The sequence below is a fragment of the Natrix helvetica genome (genome assembly GCF_964273705.1).
Source record: "Natrix helvetica genome assembly, chromosome: Z".
Taxonomy (NCBI): Eukaryota; Metazoa; Chordata; class Lepidosauria; order Squamata; family Natricidae; genus Natrix; species Natrix helvetica.
The window spans coordinates 119,972,891-119,992,805 of NC_138554.1; the positions used below are offsets into that span (position 1 = coordinate 119,972,891).

Genomic DNA, 19,915 nt, shown 5'->3' on the forward strand with positions numbered 1-19,915 from the left:
AACTGGCCTACTGATTTGTCTTGTAATTATTTAAAATTGATACTCTTTCAACTGGACAGGAATTACATTAAAGTAATCTGTTTGATACATGGTGGTATTTGTACCTGAACAACCTTCAAACTCAATATGTTTGTGAAAAATGCAATACACAAATAAATTGATTTTGACACTAATTATACGAACCCAACTAACAGGCTCCTAATCAAGGCACAGCTGTTAATAATTTGTTGTTATTATGGAATGAACATGACTCCAGAGTTGCAAATCAGTTTTACCAAATACAGAGCCTATTGAATTTTATCAATGACGTGAATATGGTGCTTTAAGAGCCTGGCATTGCTATGCTTCCTTGATGGATAATGTAAGGCACAACTTGGTGTGGCTTCTTCCCATAAACCACTAGTGTTTTCTGAAGTGCCTTCTTCATTCAGTTCCTGAAAGTCATCTCCTGTTTTTATTTTCTGCCACAATCTGCAGTTCTGATGAGCTTTTAACTACAACATATTGCTTCATGAAGCAATTTCCCTATGAATCCAACAGATGAGTTAAAGGCAGAAATATAATCATATGTCTGACTTAAAACCAAAGTTATGTATGTACATAGAGTAACTACAATGATTTCCATAAAGTTTGACATGAAACAAGGAAAATATTATTTATTATTATAGACTGTATATTCACAGATCATCTTTTGTTTTCTTACTATCTTAATAAATCTCAAACGTAACTTTTCGAATAATACCCTTTTTAGTGTTTGGGGCTTTGATAATAAAACCATTCTGCTATATATATTGTGATGCCAATAAAAGAAAATATTTGTAGTTCGGGTTTAAAACATTCTTATCATGTTCTTGTGACCAAAGCATTATTATTTCTCCTCTTCTAAAACATGATATTTAGTAGCATTAAATGGTTTTTTTTTTAAATCAGACAAATCTTTATGGAGATTTTCAATCATCCAGTCATGGTTGGTCCAAAAATATTTTTCAAAATGCAATTGGAGGAAAAGTGAAATATTTTCAAGGAAAAACCAAGAAAATCTACTTGCCTTTTGAAAAACATTTCTGGGACTATTAGACAAGTCTCTTTTTAAATAATTCCACATCTCATTTATTTTCCAGATTACCATTTAAAAACAAAACAAAACCTAATGCATTTTAGAATTTTGAAAAAGTGATTTAATGAGCATATTATGTGGTACATTCAGCAGGGATTTTTCTTTAACAAAGTATCAACCAGAGTTAATTGATAAAGTCATCTAATAAATTCTTATTAAAAATTCCAACCTTTAGTTGGTGTGAAGCTTTATCAAGATAACATGCCTCATTTATATCTTCTCCAGTTTTTGTAGATCTATACACATTATATAAATTATACACGAATGACTTCATTTTAAATAAAGAGCTGGAAATTTATTTGGTTAATACTACCACAACTTTATATGCAAAATGTTAGAAATCCTATAAATCTATAAATCCGAACGTTAAAGAAAAAACTAGAAATAAAATTTCCACATGGCTAATTAAACACTGAGAGGAAATGGGAGAATAAATGCAATTTACAAAATGTAGAAGAACAGAGTTGGAAGGGACTTTGAAGACCTTCTAGTCTAACTTCCTTCTTAAGCAGGTGACCCTATACCATTCTGGACAAATGCTGTTCAATCTCTTCTAATTTGAATTAGTCTCTTTTGTTAAATTTGCTAAAACAATGAACAAATGCAATGGTGGAGTGAAGAGAAATGAGATTTGCTTTAAAAGATCCCTTATTTCAAAGGAATTATGTCTGCCTGTTGTGGAATGAGCTTGGATCCAAGATATTAGGAGGTTGAGAATTTTACAAACAGGAAATACAGATTAAGTCACTTTCTTGTTACTTTTCATAATATATGCATAACTAAAATGCATTCATTAAAAAAACACAATTGTTTTAATACAATTTAAAAATTGTTTGTTCTGATTTGCCAGGCAAAGATTGGACCTAGACAAGAACCACTGATAACCTGGAGACTACAAATTTTACATGCAAAATGTTCCCAGTTTAGTCCTTTGGAATCTCTGGTTTGTATGACAAACTTTCTTTTCTGAAAACTACCAATCAGAGGTAATTTAGTTACCTAAATAAATATCATGTCCTCATCAATGAATTTATAACTGTATAAATATAAAGCTTCATAAATATGTAATAAGATGACATATATTGCCTAAAATAGATACAATTATTATTCTTAAGTGATTCTAGAAATTACAGTATTAATTTTTTTTTCAATTCAATGATTGCTTGCTTCTCAAAGATGTTGATTTCTTGACTTTCTAATTAGGAAGGAAATGGACTTTTTAGCTGTATTCCAAAAACATACATAAAAAAACCTGCCTTGAATAAAAACATATGGTCAAAATCCATCCAAAGAAGTATTAATCTAGATAGAATCTGTTCTTGTTTTCAGTAACCAAAGCCTGGAACTATTTGAGACATTCAAGTGTATGTGTTATTTTGCACATATAATTTGCTCCTTAAAAGCTTCTGTCTCAATTAAATGATAAATAATGCATGTGAATAACCCAAACCTAATAGGATTAGAACTGAGTTACCATTTCATTGCTAGTTAACTCCATTCTTTTTTTTTTCTTCTCAACTCATAAAAGGATAACATAATATTTGGAATATACATTGTATGTTGTTGGAAAGAACTTGGCCTTAAAATATCATGGTCAAAAGTGAACAGATTCCAGTTGAAAATGGACACGGGGAAAATCCCATGTGGGCTGGAAGCTAATTTTTGGCATATAATCTAAGGAACAGTTAAACCAAAATGTTGTTAATTCTTCACTCTATAAGCGATGGCTGGTTGCCTTCTATTTTTTTCTTCTTAAAAGTTAAGAAATGTTCACTAATATTGCTAATGGTGGTAAAAGTGAATTAAGGTTCATTTCTAAAACTTGAGATTCAGGAATTTTGAAGGATAAAAAAAATATCATTTGTATTCAAGTTAGACAATTACTTATTATTTTTATTATCTGGTGCCCTATTGCAATGTATAATAAAATATGCAACTGGATAAAATATTAAAATAACAAATTTTAAAAGAAAACTACCAATAAAAACCTACATTAAAAGGTGCAGTGTGATTCAATCAATAGCTCAGTTAACAATAGGATATTATAGACTTGATTGTAGCAGTGATGGGTGCATTATTGGAAGACTGAATAGGCAGACTGAGGATAGATCATACTGAAGAAGTTCTATCTCCATGGTAAATAAAATTCAAAATTGATTTGATGGCACATAATCAACAACCATGTATTTGACCCTGCAATATGTATAAACAAAATTATGACATCAAAAAATCCTGATACTAAAAAAAGGAAAAGGGAAAAAAATCATTAAAATTTATGCAAAATTGACAAATTGAAAAAAAGTCAAATTCAGGTATTGCAGACTTCCAACTTTAAGGGATCACAAATATTATGAGAAAATTCTGCCATCTGTAGATTAATTCTGAAAGGAAGCATTGCAAAATCCATCTTGTGGCCTTATTCAGCCCTAAATTGCCCTACCAGCTGCTACATTTCAACACTCATCCAAGACTGAAGATTTTTAAAGATGTTGCATGACCGAAAGACTGCAAATAAATGTACATCCATCATTTTCTCGGAGTTGCCAAACAACAAGCCGGCAAAGAAGCAACAAGGAATGAAATGCATTCCTTCCTTTCTTCTGCATCTACAAAGGCATGAAGAATTTTTCTAAAAAATAAAACCTGTTCCTTCGCCAGTTTCCTTTGTATAAAACTAAATGTCTAACAGCTGCTTTCGGTACATAAAAACAAACAAACATTTGAAATGTGTAAAAATATCCTATAATATGATGTACTATCAAATAAATGGTAAAATCTAGTGTCTGTAGGAATCTTACCAAGAACCCAGTAAGTCATTTTGAAAGAAGATATTGACAAGCGTGTTCTGATGGTTAATTACTACAGCCAGCTGCCAGAGCTTTAATTCAATACATACAATATTCAGCTAATTGGTAAAATTAAACTTGCTGTTTTCAGGCAGATATGTATCATATTTTTAATAATTGCCAAAAAAGGCTAGTCAAGAAGTCTGAAATACATTATTATTGTTTTTTCTTATGTTTAGCTTCTGTGAATGCTCTTTTTTCCCCTCAAGGAAACTATTTTTGCTCAGCTCATTGCCAAAAATAATTACCTGGCACCTTGCCTCAGTGTGCTCAGTCTGCTATCTGCCAGTGAAAAGAAATTCATTTTATTAGCGGTACAATTATATTTTAAGGTAGCACTGTTTACAAATAGTATTTCTTGGAGAGTTTTGCTTTTCACCTTCCTCAGGTTAATTGAGATGGGCATGCCTATTGCATAGTGGGTTTTCTTATAGCTAACATTCCTCTTTGCTCCTAAAAAGCTACATATGTGGACCAGGGGATTTTCTGTGGCTGTATGGAAAATCAGTGAGTCCTCTATGGATGTGTAGAAATGTTTTCCAGTTGTGCACTGGGATCTCTGGATCCCAGCCTGACTTTTCTACAAAGTCTCCTGAACTGGAATTTGTTTTTAGACAATTGCAAGAAGCTGTTCAATGTATTTTCTGTGGTTTGGATAAAAGTGCCAAGTCAGAAAAAAGGACATTCCCTGCATTCTCTAAAGCAAGATAAATACAGAAGAGAAACCTAGATGAAAGATGGAACTGTTATCTATGGCTCATGCCAGATTCTTTGGTTTTTTGGCAAATTCTGTTAAAGTTGGAAGAGTCAAAGAGCTACAACCTTTTCCATTAAAATTCAGAGTATATGTTAGGGTTTAGCATACCTTGTTTATACATTTTGAACCTTCAAAACTATCTATTTAAAAATGCTTTAATGATTCCTTCTGCATACATTGGCTGCAGCTCCACTTATTTGAAATGGCTCATTTACCACTAAAAGAGCTGCAGGGCACAGCTTCTGTTGAACTGCTCCAACAAACCTACAGCTTAGTGGGACAGGCTTCTTTTTAGAAAACTAAAAGATATTCAGAACATGCCAAGTAGAAGATGCCAACATACAGGGTTCCCCCACCCCCAAATGTTCCTAAATGAAAAAGTTGCCAAAGGGGAGATTAAGAACAATAATAAAATCATCAAAATTATTGTTCCTTACTAGGAATTAGACTGGAAATAACATATCTCACATGTTATTATTTTTTTTAAAAAATGATGTATACTAAATGTACTTGTCAGCTTCATGGAATATTTCCCATGTCTGATATATATGTATGTATGTATGTATGTATGTATGTATGTATGTATGTATGTATGTATGTATGTATGTATGTGTTACAACCCCTGGTATGCCCAAATATGGGAGGGAGCTCACTACTCCCCCTTTCTGTCCTTCGGCTCATTACAGAAAACCATACAGGCAGAAAACCATATTTTTTTATTTTTAATGTTGCCTTTTTATAATTGTGTTGTATTTGTGCATATATATATATATATATATATATATATATATATATATATATATATATATATATATATATATATATATATATATATATATATATATATATATATATTATTATAATAGCAAATCTAATGCAAACTAAACTTAAAGAAAAGAGAAAAGAAATATGTTTCAAGGAAAAATAAAAATCCTATACATAATAGAATATTATGAGGCGCATCCAGAAAAGCAAATGGTACTGGTTTTCCTTGATGCACAAAAAGCATTTGACAACGTAATTTGGAAATTTATAACACTATCAGGTAGGATGACATTCAGAGAAAAAATTACAAAAATGATAGAAAAACTTTATAACAGTCAGACAGCCAAAGTTCTGATGAACAAAGAACTAACAGAAGATCAAAATAAAAAAGGGAGTCAGACAGGGATGCCCCCTCTCTCCTTTGCTGTTTATATTAACTCTGGAAATTTTATTAAATGAAATTAGCAAGGACCAAGGAATAAAAGGTTTGAGACTCAAAAATGAAGAATATAAGGCCCAGGCCTACGCTGATGACTTAGTATTTGTTCTAGAGGATCCATTAGAATCCAGTCTGAAATTAATTCAAAAATTAGAAGAATATGGCAAAGTGGCAGGACTAAAAATCAATAAAGGCAAAACAAAAATGATAACCAAGAACATGACAAAAAAGCAAGAGGAACTGGAATTAGCAACCAGAATGCAAATAACTAAGAAAGTGAAGTACTTGGGGATCTGGGTGTTGGCAAAATGTTCCACCATTAAAGACGATAATTATAATAAACTAGTGACACAAATAAAGATTTAGAAAGCTGGTAAAATATTCAGCTATCACTAATGGGACGCATAGCCACAGTCAAAATGAATATTTTACCAAGAATCTTATTCTTGTTGCAAGCCGCACCTATTAACCCGGATAAAACTTTCTTTCAAGAATTAAGCAAGATAACGTTAGGTTCATTTGGCAAGGACAAAAAGTGAGGATTAAACTAAAGTCAATGCAAGACAGCAAGGAGAGGGGAGGTTTAGCATTACCAAATTGTGAATTATACACATTAGCAGTAACAATAACATGGGTGAAGGATTGGATAGAGCTAAAGAATAAAAGAATTTTGATCTTAGAAGGCCATGATTTGCAAGCAGGCTGGCATACATTCCTATGGGATGATAAAAATAAAATGCACAAATACTTTCAAAAACATTTAATTAGAAGAGCGTTATTGCAAAAAAATCCACTATGTGAAAATCCCGAATTGGCTATCACTGACGGAAAGGACGATCCATCCAAATTTTACAGATATGAATAAAATGCTAAGATACAGAGACTTAATTGACGGACAGGGAAATTTAAAAACAATTGAAGAATTGGCAGAACAAAACATGAAAGTTGACTGGCTAACCTACTTGCAAATCAAAAGTAAACACAATAATGATACTAAATTATATGATATTGAAACAGAACCACACGATTGGATAAAATAATTCAAAGCTCAGATAGAAAGATGATAGGGAGAATATACAAATTTCTCCTGAAGCATAAAATGGAAGAGGAAATGAAAGAACAAATGATAAAATGGCACAGAACTTTGGCTATAATATTGAATTAGATAAATGGGAAACATTTTGGGGAACAAACTTAAAAATGACACTATCAGTTGCATACAAGGAAAACCAGTACAAAATGTTTTACAGATGGCACCTGGCACCAACAAGGTTAGCTAAAATCTCAAATAGCCCCCCAAAATGTTGGAAATGTTGGAAAAAGGTACAAGCCTATAAAATCCATGTTTACAATGGATTTTTACGATGAAATTTTTTTACAGTGAAAATGCTGAAAGAGATTTGGAACAATGCAGTCATGAATTAGTAGCTACAATATTAACAATGTCAATAATGTTATCTGCTTCTATACATAGGTTATACTGTAGATGTTATTGAAGAAATGACCTGTAGAACAAATTTATTCTGACAAGATAAAGATGGTATCAAAAGTAGATTTACAATTGACAGCTCAAAAATGATTTGGAAAAGTATGTTCCAATGGATCTACTTGTACTGGTCTTTGACGGTAATAAACATTTGACTGATTGACTGACTGGCACTGGATCTACAAAACAAATTGGTGAAGTTTTAAAAGGGGAATACAAATGATAATCCAAAGGAGTATCCTAGACCTAAACAATTTTTCCTATTATATTTACAAAAGATTCTTGTTAAAGCCTTGAAGAACTCTGTGCAATAGGACAAAGAAAAAATAAAAATAATTCAAATTCTATCACAATATTTGAATGAATTAAAGATTAAGTCTGTTAGAAGTACACCTGGTCGTCAACCCTCAACCATTCATATAATGACCGTTCAAAGTTACAAGAGCTGAAAAAAGGGACTTACTACCAGTTCTTGTACTTATGATCTTCACAGCATTCCTGTAGTCACGTGCTCAAAATTCATGTACTTGGCAACTGATGTGTATTTATGATGGTTACAATGTGCTGGGATCATGTGATTGATATTTATTCCCTTCCCAGGTGGTTCTGGATGAACAAGATTAATGGGAGGCTGCATTTGTTTAATATTTGCAGTACTTATTTAACAATTGTGGTGATTCGCTTAATGGCAGCAGCAAAAAGATTGTAAAATCTTCAGAGCTGATCTTGAATACTGAAAACAATATTCAATAGTGATGAATATTGAATTGGTTTAATTAAACATGTTGTCAGTGACCAGACTTGGTCAGTGACCATCAATCTGTTTTAATGAATGTGAAGCACTGGGTTGTATTAGAAAGTTTTTTCTGTACATTGGAAGTCATGAACTTGGTCACAGTGGTTTTATTTATGGATAGACAGATTTAAACTGCTTAATAGTCACAAGCCATGATCCTCAACAACTACTAAACTAATCACTATCTACAATGAATCTAGCAATAATGCAGACACCAACATTCCAGTTGTGGTATGAGAATTTTAAAAAAGGAAACGGGTAGATAAAGTATGAAAAACTAGGAGTATTATTCAAGACATCCCACTGTTTAAAGGAAGCATTAATAAAATACCAAGAAGTTGCTAAAAATATCTTGCTGTAATACTCTGTACTTCTTTCCGCCAAATTATAATTGTGCAACAGCTCCCCTCAAAAGCATAAGCAATGGTAGAGTTTGTCTTCTATCCTCATTACTATGAAATCTTGATGGGAGACTATGAGAAAAATCCTAGGATGTGTTATAAACTTGAACAAAAATATATGACAACATAGAAGGCAAAAATTCTAAGAAATTTAGCTTGATTTGTGATTGAGATACACACACACACACACACACACACCACATATATAATGTTCTCCAGAAAATGTAAAAAGGATTTGCCATTGATTTGACATATTTGCCATCTGATTTCTTGATTTTCTAGTCTAAGCTACAATCCTAGGATTTTTCTCCTAGTTTCCCATCTAAGTACTAACCAAATATTACCCTGCTTAGTTTTTTTAAGATAAGACAGTCATTTGCTTCTGCCATCTACTGAATCCTGAATTAAAAAGAGGTCTTTTTAGGCATGAGACATGATTATTCTATGTATAATTTGTATTCCTATAGTTTTATTGCTCCATCAATTCTTGCAGCTAACTATCCATCTGTTTCACAGCCTGATGATAAATCACTGCTACTTATCAATATTGTTAGTACATAGGACAGCAGCACCACTATCTGTCCATTATTATGCAATGCTCATAGCTATTGGTATGTTTTATTGCAAAAAAAGGTTCCCATATTATATGCAGCATACAACTAACTTTATAAAGCAAGCAAAAAGAGGCATGAAAGCATTCAAATTAAATAGAGAATGTTACCTATATAAATAGGTCCATATTCTAGCGTGACTAATTTCCATAAAATTAAAATAAATTTTTCTAATTCCTTAGTGAAAAAGACTTAAGATTAGTCCACATATTAAAGATCAATTTCAAACAGTATGGAAAATTGCCATCCTATCTGGTGCCAGAAACTGAGGTTTTCAGATTGTAAAAAGTTTTAAAAATCAGTTACATGTATACTATAAAAGTCCATTTTTCTTATTGAAGTAGAATAAAAGGACTTATTCATTATTTTGCGTTTTCCAAAGTTGAATGTTATGTAACATGATTTTAAGCCTTTGAATCAATTATAAAATTATTTTAGTAATTATTAATTACATCTATTCAGACATTCAAGTGTGATAATATTGCTGTGAGGCAAAGTGCAATATAGTTTAGCTAACTTACAATGGAATGACTGTTGTCTTACCTGAACGGTCGTTCTTGGGGCGCTGCGGGAGAGTCCAAGGAAGGGTTAACACAGCCATCTGCCCAAGGACTGAGTTGATTTTTTTCCCTGGTCATGCATCCTTTGCCTCCTTAGGATCAGTTTTAAAAACGAGGTCTTGACCGTCGAGGAAGCTCCAATCGCCTTCAACTGCATGGAACAGTCACGTAGTAACCTATCAACCCTGGGCGGGTCTTGGACTCTCCCGCAGCGCCCCAAGAATGACCGTTCAGGTAAGACAACGGTCATTCTCCATGGCGCTGCTTGGAGAGTCCAAGGAAGGGACATACCCAAGCTATAGTGTCCCAGGGCGGGAAATGTCACTACTGGCCGGAGCCTCAAGAACTTGCTGTAAAACTCTTCTCCCAAAGGAGGCTTCGGCTGAGGCAAAGGAATCTGTCTTGTAATTTCTAATGAAAGACGTGGGGGAAGCCCACGTCGCAGCTCTGCAAATGTCCAGGATAGACGCCTGGGTCGCCCATGCTGCAGTCGTGGCCGCGCTTCTTGTGGAGCGGGCCGTCACCCGAGCCGGAACTGTCTTGCCTTGGTGCTCGTAAGTCATCTTGATGCAGGCCCTTAGCCAGCGCCCAATGGTTGATGAAGAAACCTTGCGCCCCAACGACCCCGGTTGAAAAGACACAAAGAAGGCCTCAGAGTGTCTGAGATCCTTAGTCCTTTTCAAGTAGATCCGAACAGCACGCCGCACATCCAACTTGTGCCAGCAGCGCTCCCTGGGGTGCTGAGGTTTGGGACAGAAGTTCGGGAGTATCACCTCCTGAGCTCTGTGGAAATGAGAATTCACCTTCGGTAAGAAGGCTGGATCCAGACGCAAAATGACACGTTCCGGGTGGATGATACAAAGCTCTTCCCTGACAGAGAAGGCCGCAATCTCTGACACCCGTCTAGCTGAGGTTACCGCTATCAGAAAAGCGGTTTTGAGAGTCAGATGACGCAGAGAAACCTTTCTCAAAGGCTCAAAGGGTGCAGAGGTCAATGCCTGCAAAACGAACGGTAAGTTCCAGGTCGGGTATCTATGCACCGCTTGAGGTCGTAAATTAGAAGCCCCTTTCAGGAAACTCTTGACCTGGGGGTGATGACTCAAGGACTGAGGGTGGTGTCTCGCCAGAATGGTAGACAAGGCCGCGACCTGCCGCCGGAGAGTTGCAGGCGCCAAAAGCTTGTCCAATCCAGCCTGGAGGAAGTCCAGTAACTGAGGCACGGACGCCTCAACGTCAACAATGCTCCGCTGCTTGCACCAAGCTGAAAATGCAGACAACGTCGCTTCATATATGCGAGTTGTGGCTGGACGTCTGGAAGCTTGAATTGTCTGGATGACCTTGTCCGAGAGACGCAGATCCTTCAGGAGCTGCCCCTCAAGCGCCAAACGGCTAGCTGAAGCCACTGGGGCTCTGGATGAATGATTGCCCCTTGGGTCAGGACCACCTTCTCTGGGGGAATCCTCCATGGTCTCTCCACGGAAAGATCGGTCAGATCCGCGAACCTAGACCTCCTGGGCCAATACGGTGCCACCAGGATGAGCTCCGCCCCCTCCGTCAGAAGCTTGGTGATTACCTGCGGAATTAGAGGTAGGGGCGGAAACGCGTACAGCAGCCCCGGAGGCCACCTGGACCTCAGGGCGTCCGTCCCCTCCGCCTCAGTCGACTGGTATCGTGAGAAGAACCTCTGCAGGTGTTTGTTGCCGTCGCAAACAGGTCGACTTGCGGAAGACCGAACCGCCTCACAATCCGATCGAACAGGTCCGGATGCAGCCTCCACTCCGAGTTGTTGAGTGTCTGACGACTCAGCCAATCCGCACTTACCTTGCTGTTGCCGGAGATGTGATCTGCCCTCAGCGATGCTAAGTGGATGTCTGCCCAACGACCCAAGGCTTCTGCTTCTGCCATGAGTCTCCTGGAGTGGGTGCCACCCTGCCGGTTCACGTGCACCTTTGTGGCGATATTGTCCGTAAGCAGTAGCACGTGGTGACCCCTCAGTTGGCTCCAAAACCATCTCAGAGCAAGTCTGGCAGCTCTCAGCTCCAATCAATTGATGTTTCGGGCCGCCTCCGCACATGACCACCTGCCTTGTGCCAGCTGACCTTGGCAATGTGCGCCCCAACCGAAGAGGCTGGCATCTGTTGTCACAACAATTTTGTTGGGCTCCTTGAACAGACAGCCCTTTTCCACCGCCTTTGACTGCCACCATCTCAGGGAACGGGACACCTTCAGCGGGAGCCGAACCTTCCTGGTCGAGTTGGTCGCCTTCTCCCTCTGCATTGGCAGGAGGAACCATTGCAATTCCCTGGCATGAAGACGAGCCCAGGGAACCACATGGAGGCAAGATATCATGATCCCCAGCAACTGGGATAGCTGGACAATCGGCAAGGCTGTAGCTATGCGACACTGTCGAATCCTGTTCCTGAGATTGTGTAGCCTGTCTAGAGACAGGAATACTTGGCATGAGACCGAGTCTATTATGGCACCCAGGTGCTGGATGCGTGTGGCAGGCACCAGGTGGCTCTTCTCTACGTTTACAGAGAACCCGTGGTACTGCAAGATGCGAATGATGACACTTACGTCCTTCACCGCTTGTGACCGACTCCTTGAGTGGATGATGATGTTGTCGAGGTAGCACTCCAGACAGATGGGAAGCTTGCGCAGATGGGCCACCACAGCTGCAAGAAGCTTGGTAAACGTCCTGGGTGCCGATGAAAGTCCGAACGGTAGCACCCTGTATTGGTAGTGTCTTCCGTTGTAGCAGTCGAAGAAACTTCCTGTGGGCTGGATGAATCGGCACGTGTAGATGCGCCTCCTTGAGATCGAAGGAGGTGAGCAGGTCGCCTCGCCTTATGCAGCCTAGGATGGACTGGAGGGACTGCATCTTGAAGCGCTTGTAGGCCAGATGCCGGTTCAGGTGCTTCAGATCTAATATGGCCCTCCACCCCCCTGAGCTCTTGGGGACCAGGAAGAGAATGGAGTAAAAACCCCTCCCTACCTGCTAGGAGGAACGGGCTCTATGGCGTTTATTAGCAGAAGATGATCGATCTCTGCTTGCATGAGGGATCTTTTTACGGGATTCTTGCCAGAGGGCAGCGAATAAATGTTCGGGGCGGAAACGATAGAAATTCCAGTGTCAGCCCCCTCCTGATGGTGTTTAGAATCCACGAATCCATGGTGATCTCCTCCCACCGGTCTGCATAAAGTTGCAGGCGGCCTCCGATGGGAGTGGGGCTGTGGTGGTCACTTGCCACGTCTGAACTGCCGGTTGTGGGAGCCCCCTCGAAAAGGCTTTCGAAAGGAACCCTGGTTGTGCTGTCTACCCCTGGGGTTGAAGTTGCCCCTGTCCTGTGCCCTGTCATTAGACTGGCTGTAGGATCTCTGATAGGGATAGGAAGAGGTGGAGGGCTGGGCATTGTCCTGAGCTTGAAAGGCCTGTTTCCTGAAGGACCCAGAACCTTTCCTCTCATTCTTTTTAAAGGTAGACGGAAGGACCTTTTGTTTGTCCTTCGGCTCAATCACAAACTTTTCTAATGCATCCCCCAAGAGAAACCTCCCTTTGAAGGGTGCAGAGGCCAGTTTCCATTTGGCCTTCATGTCTGCTTGCCAGTGCCGGAGCCATAGCAAGCGACGTGAGGTCACGTTGGAGGCCAGCGCCCTGGATGCAAACTTTGCAGCAGTCAGGGAAGCGTCAGCAGAATATTCTATGGCAGTAATTATTTTGTCCAGATCGTGACGCCAACAAGATGCCTCAGAGGGAGGCTTGGATCTCAATTGGCGCAGCAATTGGCGTGAAGAAGGAGGCAGAGGTGGATGCCTTGATCGTCCAGGCAGCCACCTGGTGTGTCTTATGACAGGCCTTTTCAGACCTCTTATCCTCCGCCTTCAAACCTTCTAACAGGTCAGCTGGAAGGGAAGAATTGGAGGTCAGAGAAACCACCGGGGCATCCACCTCAGGCATCTTTAGTACATCCTCTAACTTCTGTTCCAGAGGGAACAAGGTTTTGTCCGCGCCACTGGGATTGGCCAGAGTCCCCGGCTGCACCCACTGGCGCTGTACCACATCCATAAACAGGAACTGGAATAAGTTCCGGATCTGGGGTGGTCTCACTAAATAAATAGGCCCACCTTAAGGTCCTGCGGAATTGGGATAGCGGCCTTATCCTTAGGTTTGGTACCTAACTCCGTAGAGGTCCTGGCCTTGTGTAAGATGGCTTTAAACAAGGAAGGTTTGAACAAACCAGTGAAGGCTGGTTTATCGGGGGGCATATCCTCATCCTCCGAAAGTTGAAACTCATCTACAGTTTCCTCCTCCCACGTTGATACCTCTGTGGTAATAGAAGTACCTGGAGAACCAGGCTCGCGACTCCTACCAGCCGCCTGGGAAGAGGCAGCCCTTGGGGCCTTACCCCTTCTACTTTCCTTTTGGCGCAAGGCCTCAACCACCCCTTGAGATATGGCCTGAGTAATGATCTCCCTCATCTCTGCCAAAATAGCTGGGCCCTTGTCCTCAACAGGCCTGGGCCTAGAAGAGACTCCACCCCTCGCAGAGTGAGCAGGAGCCAAAGGTCCCTCCATGTGGAGGCAACCATGGAAAGACTCCAAATCATCCCTTACAGAGGAACTGGGGGAATCTGGATAACCCAGTGAAGCAGCAGGAGAGCCAGACAGGGAATCCCTACCACTGATAGAAGGAGATTGATCCCCCTGATTAGAGAGAGAGTCCTCCCTCTCTTGTCTGGTTAAGGCAGAACCCAGCTCAGCCTCACAGGTTTGAGGAGGATGAAGGGCCTGGGCCTTACTAGGCTGCTCTTTGGAGCCCTCAAGCCTCCTATCCCCTAGGTGCTTGGGGCCCTTATTTCCTGAGGAGCTGTGGGAAGACTTGCACCCTGCCCTTTCCACCCCTTCTCCCTTGGCCCGAGGGATCTGGCCTACTGCGCTTAGCAGATGGCCCTGCCAGTTCGTCCCTCTGCTCCAAACCTTCATCTGCCATGCTTGCACAGGTGGAGAACAGTTCAGCCATTGGAGAAGGGCAATTGATGCTAGCCAGCCGGCTCCTGAGCGTCTGCCGATCCAGGAAATTTCTGGAGGCTGGAATGAGACACCAGGACACTCCACAGCCGCCCCTTCAGGTCGAAGGGCCAATAGAAGGGCTCCAGTACTGCCAGTGACCCGAACAGGACACTTCAAACCCTCTGCAGCGATCTGCGCAGAGGCGGAGAGGTGCGGAGAGTCGGAGAGCTTTGCCTTGCTGCTGCTTGAAAGACTAGCCAGAGAAAATGGCCGCCACGACTTTCCCGTGCTTTAAAAAGGCCAGAAATGCAACCAGGCGCCTAATTTGGCCGTTGGAAAGCGCCACTTTCAAAATGTCCGCCGCCACCTCCGGAGCCAACAGGGATGCCACTGAAGGAGAAATCCTGCCGAAAATCTCCTTATGAAGCGGCTGGGCGCGCGTCGAAGCTTCGACCGTCCCCGCACTCGCCGCCAGCCGCCAGACCAGTGGTCACAGCTGATTTCCTGCACCGCAAGCGCAGCAGGTGGGCTCCTTGCCTCTGTACAACCACAATCACTTCTAATATAAAACAAAAGCCGAATCAGCAATAAAGAAATAAACAAATAAAGGGGAAAAAATCCTAATTTCTATTCTAACCTACAATAACAGATTATTCTTGGGGAACCCAGCGTATCTGTCCAAAGACTGGGAACTCCCCAATTACGTCCTATCGGGCGGACTGAGTTTTTAAAACTGATCCTAAGGAGGCAAAGGAGGCGTGACCAGGGGAAAAAATCAACTCAGTCCTTGGGCAGATAGGCTGTGTTAACCCTTTCTTGGACTCTCCAAGCAGCGCCATGGAGAATGAGGAATTCTGAGGGATAGCAGGGCCACATTTTTTTTTCTAGTTACATGCAGAGAAACTAAAAAGGTTAAAGCTAACATAAAACGTATACTACATTAAGTATACAATGCCAAGAAGATAGGCATAGAGAGAACATTGTTAAGTGCCTAGGAGTAAGAATATTGTGCAATTTGAATTCTACCGTAGAGAAGGTAATTTCTGATAGTCATTTACCTAAGTGCATTGGACCACAAAGATGAACAAAAGAGCTAGCTATCTTACCTTCACCACTCCATTTTCATGCATGGTAATGCAATTGTTGGGATCCTCTGACAGCTGATACAATGCTTGTGCAGTAGCTCGGTGAACTTCTGGATCACTTGATTTCAGATAACGTACCAAAGGGGCAACAGCTTTGGTATCTCCAAAACCAATCCTGTTACTTCCCCACATGCAGCAGCGAGAAATGGCATCAGCTAAATGCCGTCTTAATTTGTCATTGTTCTAAACCAAAAGGAAAAATAAATTATAATAAAAATATATCCCTTAATGTCTTAATGAAAGACACTTCACATAACAGCAGCTATTAAAAATATGAAAGGAGCTTTAAAAAGGTTGGCTTCTTTGTTCTTAATGCTTTATTGGTTATTAACATCGTATGTATGTATGTATGTATGTATGTATATGTGTGTGTGTGTATATATATATATATATGTATGTATGTATGTATGTATGTATGATGTATGTATGTATGCATGCATGCATGCATGCATGTTTTCGTAGATTTTCACGAGTACAGGTATGCAGGTCTTGGCATATTCGGTCTTTTCCCGTGTAAGATTGAGAGTATCATGGCGACGTTTCGACGAGGTCCCACTCGCCATCTTCAGGCTGGTGCCTTTGGCTTCGTGCTTGTGGAAGCAAAGCGTGATTGGAGCTGCCATCTTTCTATAAATATTGGTGTGTGTGTGGTGATGGGATTGTATATTTAAATAGTGGTTGCTGTGTGTTTTTTTCCGGTAGATGGTGTGTCCTAGGGAGCCATTGGGTTTTTTGTAGATTAGGATATCCAGAAAGGGAGGTTGGTTGTTAGCTTCTATTTCCATAGTAAATTGTATTTTGGGGTGTAGGCTGTTGAGATGTGTGAGGAAGTTGTCCAGTTTTTCCTTCAGAGTATGAAGATTTTGAAATAATGTTTGATCTTTAACTGCAGAAGTTATAATATGACATCATAAAGTGTATTCCAGAATATTAGCAACAAGAACAAAGTTTCACTTACTGTATTTGCTAATTTGGATAATAAAGGAACAACACCATGATCTGTTATAACAGCTAAATTCTCTTCATCTTTTGCTATGTTGGTGATTGCAGCACACACACTTGCCAAAACTTCTTTATTTTCAGATTTTAAAAGATTAACAATTAGTTCCAAACCACCAACAAATGAACGAACCATTTCACCAGCATCCTAAGTGAAAACAAGACAAATTATAACATTTTATTTCTGTGAGCAATTTTATAACTAGATCTCAGCACTTAGTGATGACAGAAATATGTTCTTCATAGATGATCAGGTTTTTCTAGCATCATGGCAGACATCATTACTTTCTACCTTCTAAAGTATGGTAGTCTATGTACTTCAGAATTGCACCTCTGGGTTGCATGTGATTTATGAGACCAGAAGATCATTACAGCTACTGCTTTTCAAATGAACATACCATGAAAAACATACTTATCTGCCAAAATTCTAAAGTGTTGTATCTCTTTCATGCTTCAGAATCATAACTGTACATTTCATATTAGTCTGAACTCTTACAAACTAAATCCTGCTTTGAAAAGGTACGCTGTTTATAAACATTATATCCTTACAGATAAAAGCATATCAAAAAAATCAGTAGTATTTTCCATTTGGAGCATCTTAGAAAGCTTAAGATGTCAAAGGTAATTTATCAACTCTGGTTGCTTTTGCCCAAAAATGTGATGGTGTGGCTGTGCAAATAAACCTGAGTTACCAAGAATCCTCTGTGGACTATGATTTCTTCTGGAGAACCTGTCCTTGTCCAATTCCATTGCCTACCATTTTAAAGGAAACCATCTTAAAGTCCATTTACAGGAGGGTAGGAAAAAAGAGAAAATTCAGCATGTCTTTTCTGCATTTCATAAAACACTGTTACATAAGAAAATGAGCTTATAACATAAAGTAAGTAATTAATATGTGAGCCAACCATCTTGGAAAAGACTATGTGCACATCTGAGGAATATAATTCTGAAGCAATATTTTGTTAGTCCAGACTGATGCCATACAAAATGAGTTCTATAATGAAGGTTAATACTTTCTACCTATAAAGACTTCACCATTATGGAACATGAATACATATGATTTAACACTGATACAAACATTATAGTAAATATTTTATGTACAATACTTTAAGTTTCATTAAGATTTAGTACAATTGCCACAGATCAGAACAACTCATTCATTCTTTTGTCCTTAAAAATATTATTGTTAGGTAATAACAGCTAAAAAGGTATGTACTAATTCTGTTAATTTAATGCATTTATTGTCTGTGTCTCAGCTTGCAAAAGCTAAAGTCAATTATACACAGAAAAGGCTCAAGATAGAGTTAATCTGAAATACATGTACTTCTCATCATTTTATCATTAACTCAATTTTATCTTATATTTGATTTTAGTTTATTTTCAAATGTTATACGCTCAGTTAAGATCTTTCGTTTACAGCCTTTAATTTATTAGATTTACTTATTGTTTTAAAGTATCTTTTTTAATGTTTCAAAATAAAAATATGTTTTCTATTACCTTCACATGCTAAGTATCAGTTGAAACATTTATATCTGGCCATGAATATACAAATTCACCTACTAAGACTTTATATCAATATATTAATACAAATTCACCTACTAATATTTTATACCAAATAAGCTTTAGAATGTAGAGTATTTTTGGTATCCTAACTAAAGTACAATAGTTTTTTTATGGGATGATTTTGATAAAATCAGGGAAATTAACACAAGAATATTGCCAAATGAAAAACAGACCCAGACACAAAACAATTTTACCATAGATATTATATATAACAACTTTCTAATATTAGACAAGATTATTTCTAACAACAGTAAGAACACAACAAGAGATTTGATGGTTAGTTAACAATAAGAAGAACTGAAGAAGACTTGATAATGGCAAGATATTACTGTACTTAAAAACTTAAATGTTTTGGAGGTTTACATTTCAGTCACATGGGGACAGCAAACAAGAACAATAAATAATTTGAAAACTATGAGAAGAAATATATAAATGAAGTCAGATAAAGTATATTTATTATATACAGTAATAAGAAAGTGCTCTGATCAGAACAATTATCTGCTTCTTTCAATGGAAGTATAGTTCTCTGAGATTCTAAGAGCCCAATGAAAGATTAATGTCCTGATACTGAGTTCCTTCATGAATCACTATAGTAGCTATTTATTCACAAACAAACATATAGTTCTGTTTGCCCCAAACTTCACTGTAGATTTAGCACATATGCTTTTAATAATTTTAATAGCTGAAATGTGTATTTCTTTCATAAGATTTAGTAATTAGATTACAGATTTATAACATACTCTACCTGTCAGTTACATGTGCCCAGGCAGTCAAACATAGCTCTTCTTACCACAAACTAGATCTTCATTTGTAGCTTTATGAAGTATTTAAAATCCACAAAGTTAGTTAATTGAAATAACTGTTAAAACTGTTTTGTATATGCAAATTGTGAAAAAAAATTTTTTTATTGCCTTAAATAAAGGTTTTTGTTTGTTAAAATTACCAGACTGCTATCCACATTCAAAAGTGCCTGAATCATTTTGGAACCTATCAGTCTTTGGGGATCAACATGGCAACCTTCTTCTAACAAGGCAGACTTTGTAATCCCTGAATTTTTTTTTAATGTTTACATTATTCACCACAGGGAATAAGTAGTATCATGACTACAAATTGACTTTCCAACATCAACAGAGCTCAGAACACTTTTCACTGCAATTCTTCATAATTATTTGCTTAGATTGGCTAATATACTTCCACTCTGTCACAGCAATTACTTCTACCGTTATGGTTTGTAGCTATTGAATTAACCGGCTAATTAATCTAAATCTACTTCTGCTAAGAAGATTCTGTTGCCTCAATACTGCTCTTTAAGCACACCTACACACGATTAATTCTGATATATGCATTACCACTGCATCAAAACAATCATTAGCGCTATGCAGGAACAACATTTGCCATGATATACAGATATCCTCTTCTA

General features: G+C 38.6%; 1 protein-coding gene across 1 annotated transcript in view; it reads right to left on the minus strand.

Moving 5' to 3' along the window:
* The window catches only part of LOC309401940 (homeobox protein Mohawk-like), a 188,594-nt gene that overhangs the window by 97,002 nt on the left and 71,677 nt on the right, over positions 1-19,915 (minus strand). The window contains exons 18-19 of the mRNA XM_081971321.1: positions 16,892-17,080; positions 15,895-16,116 (exon numbers count right to left, since the gene is read on the minus strand). Of these exons, the coding sequence (XP_081827447.1) occupies positions 15,895-16,116; positions 16,892-17,080 (411 nt within the window). The remainder of the gene's footprint in view (positions 1-15,894; positions 16,117-16,891; positions 17,081-19,915) is intronic.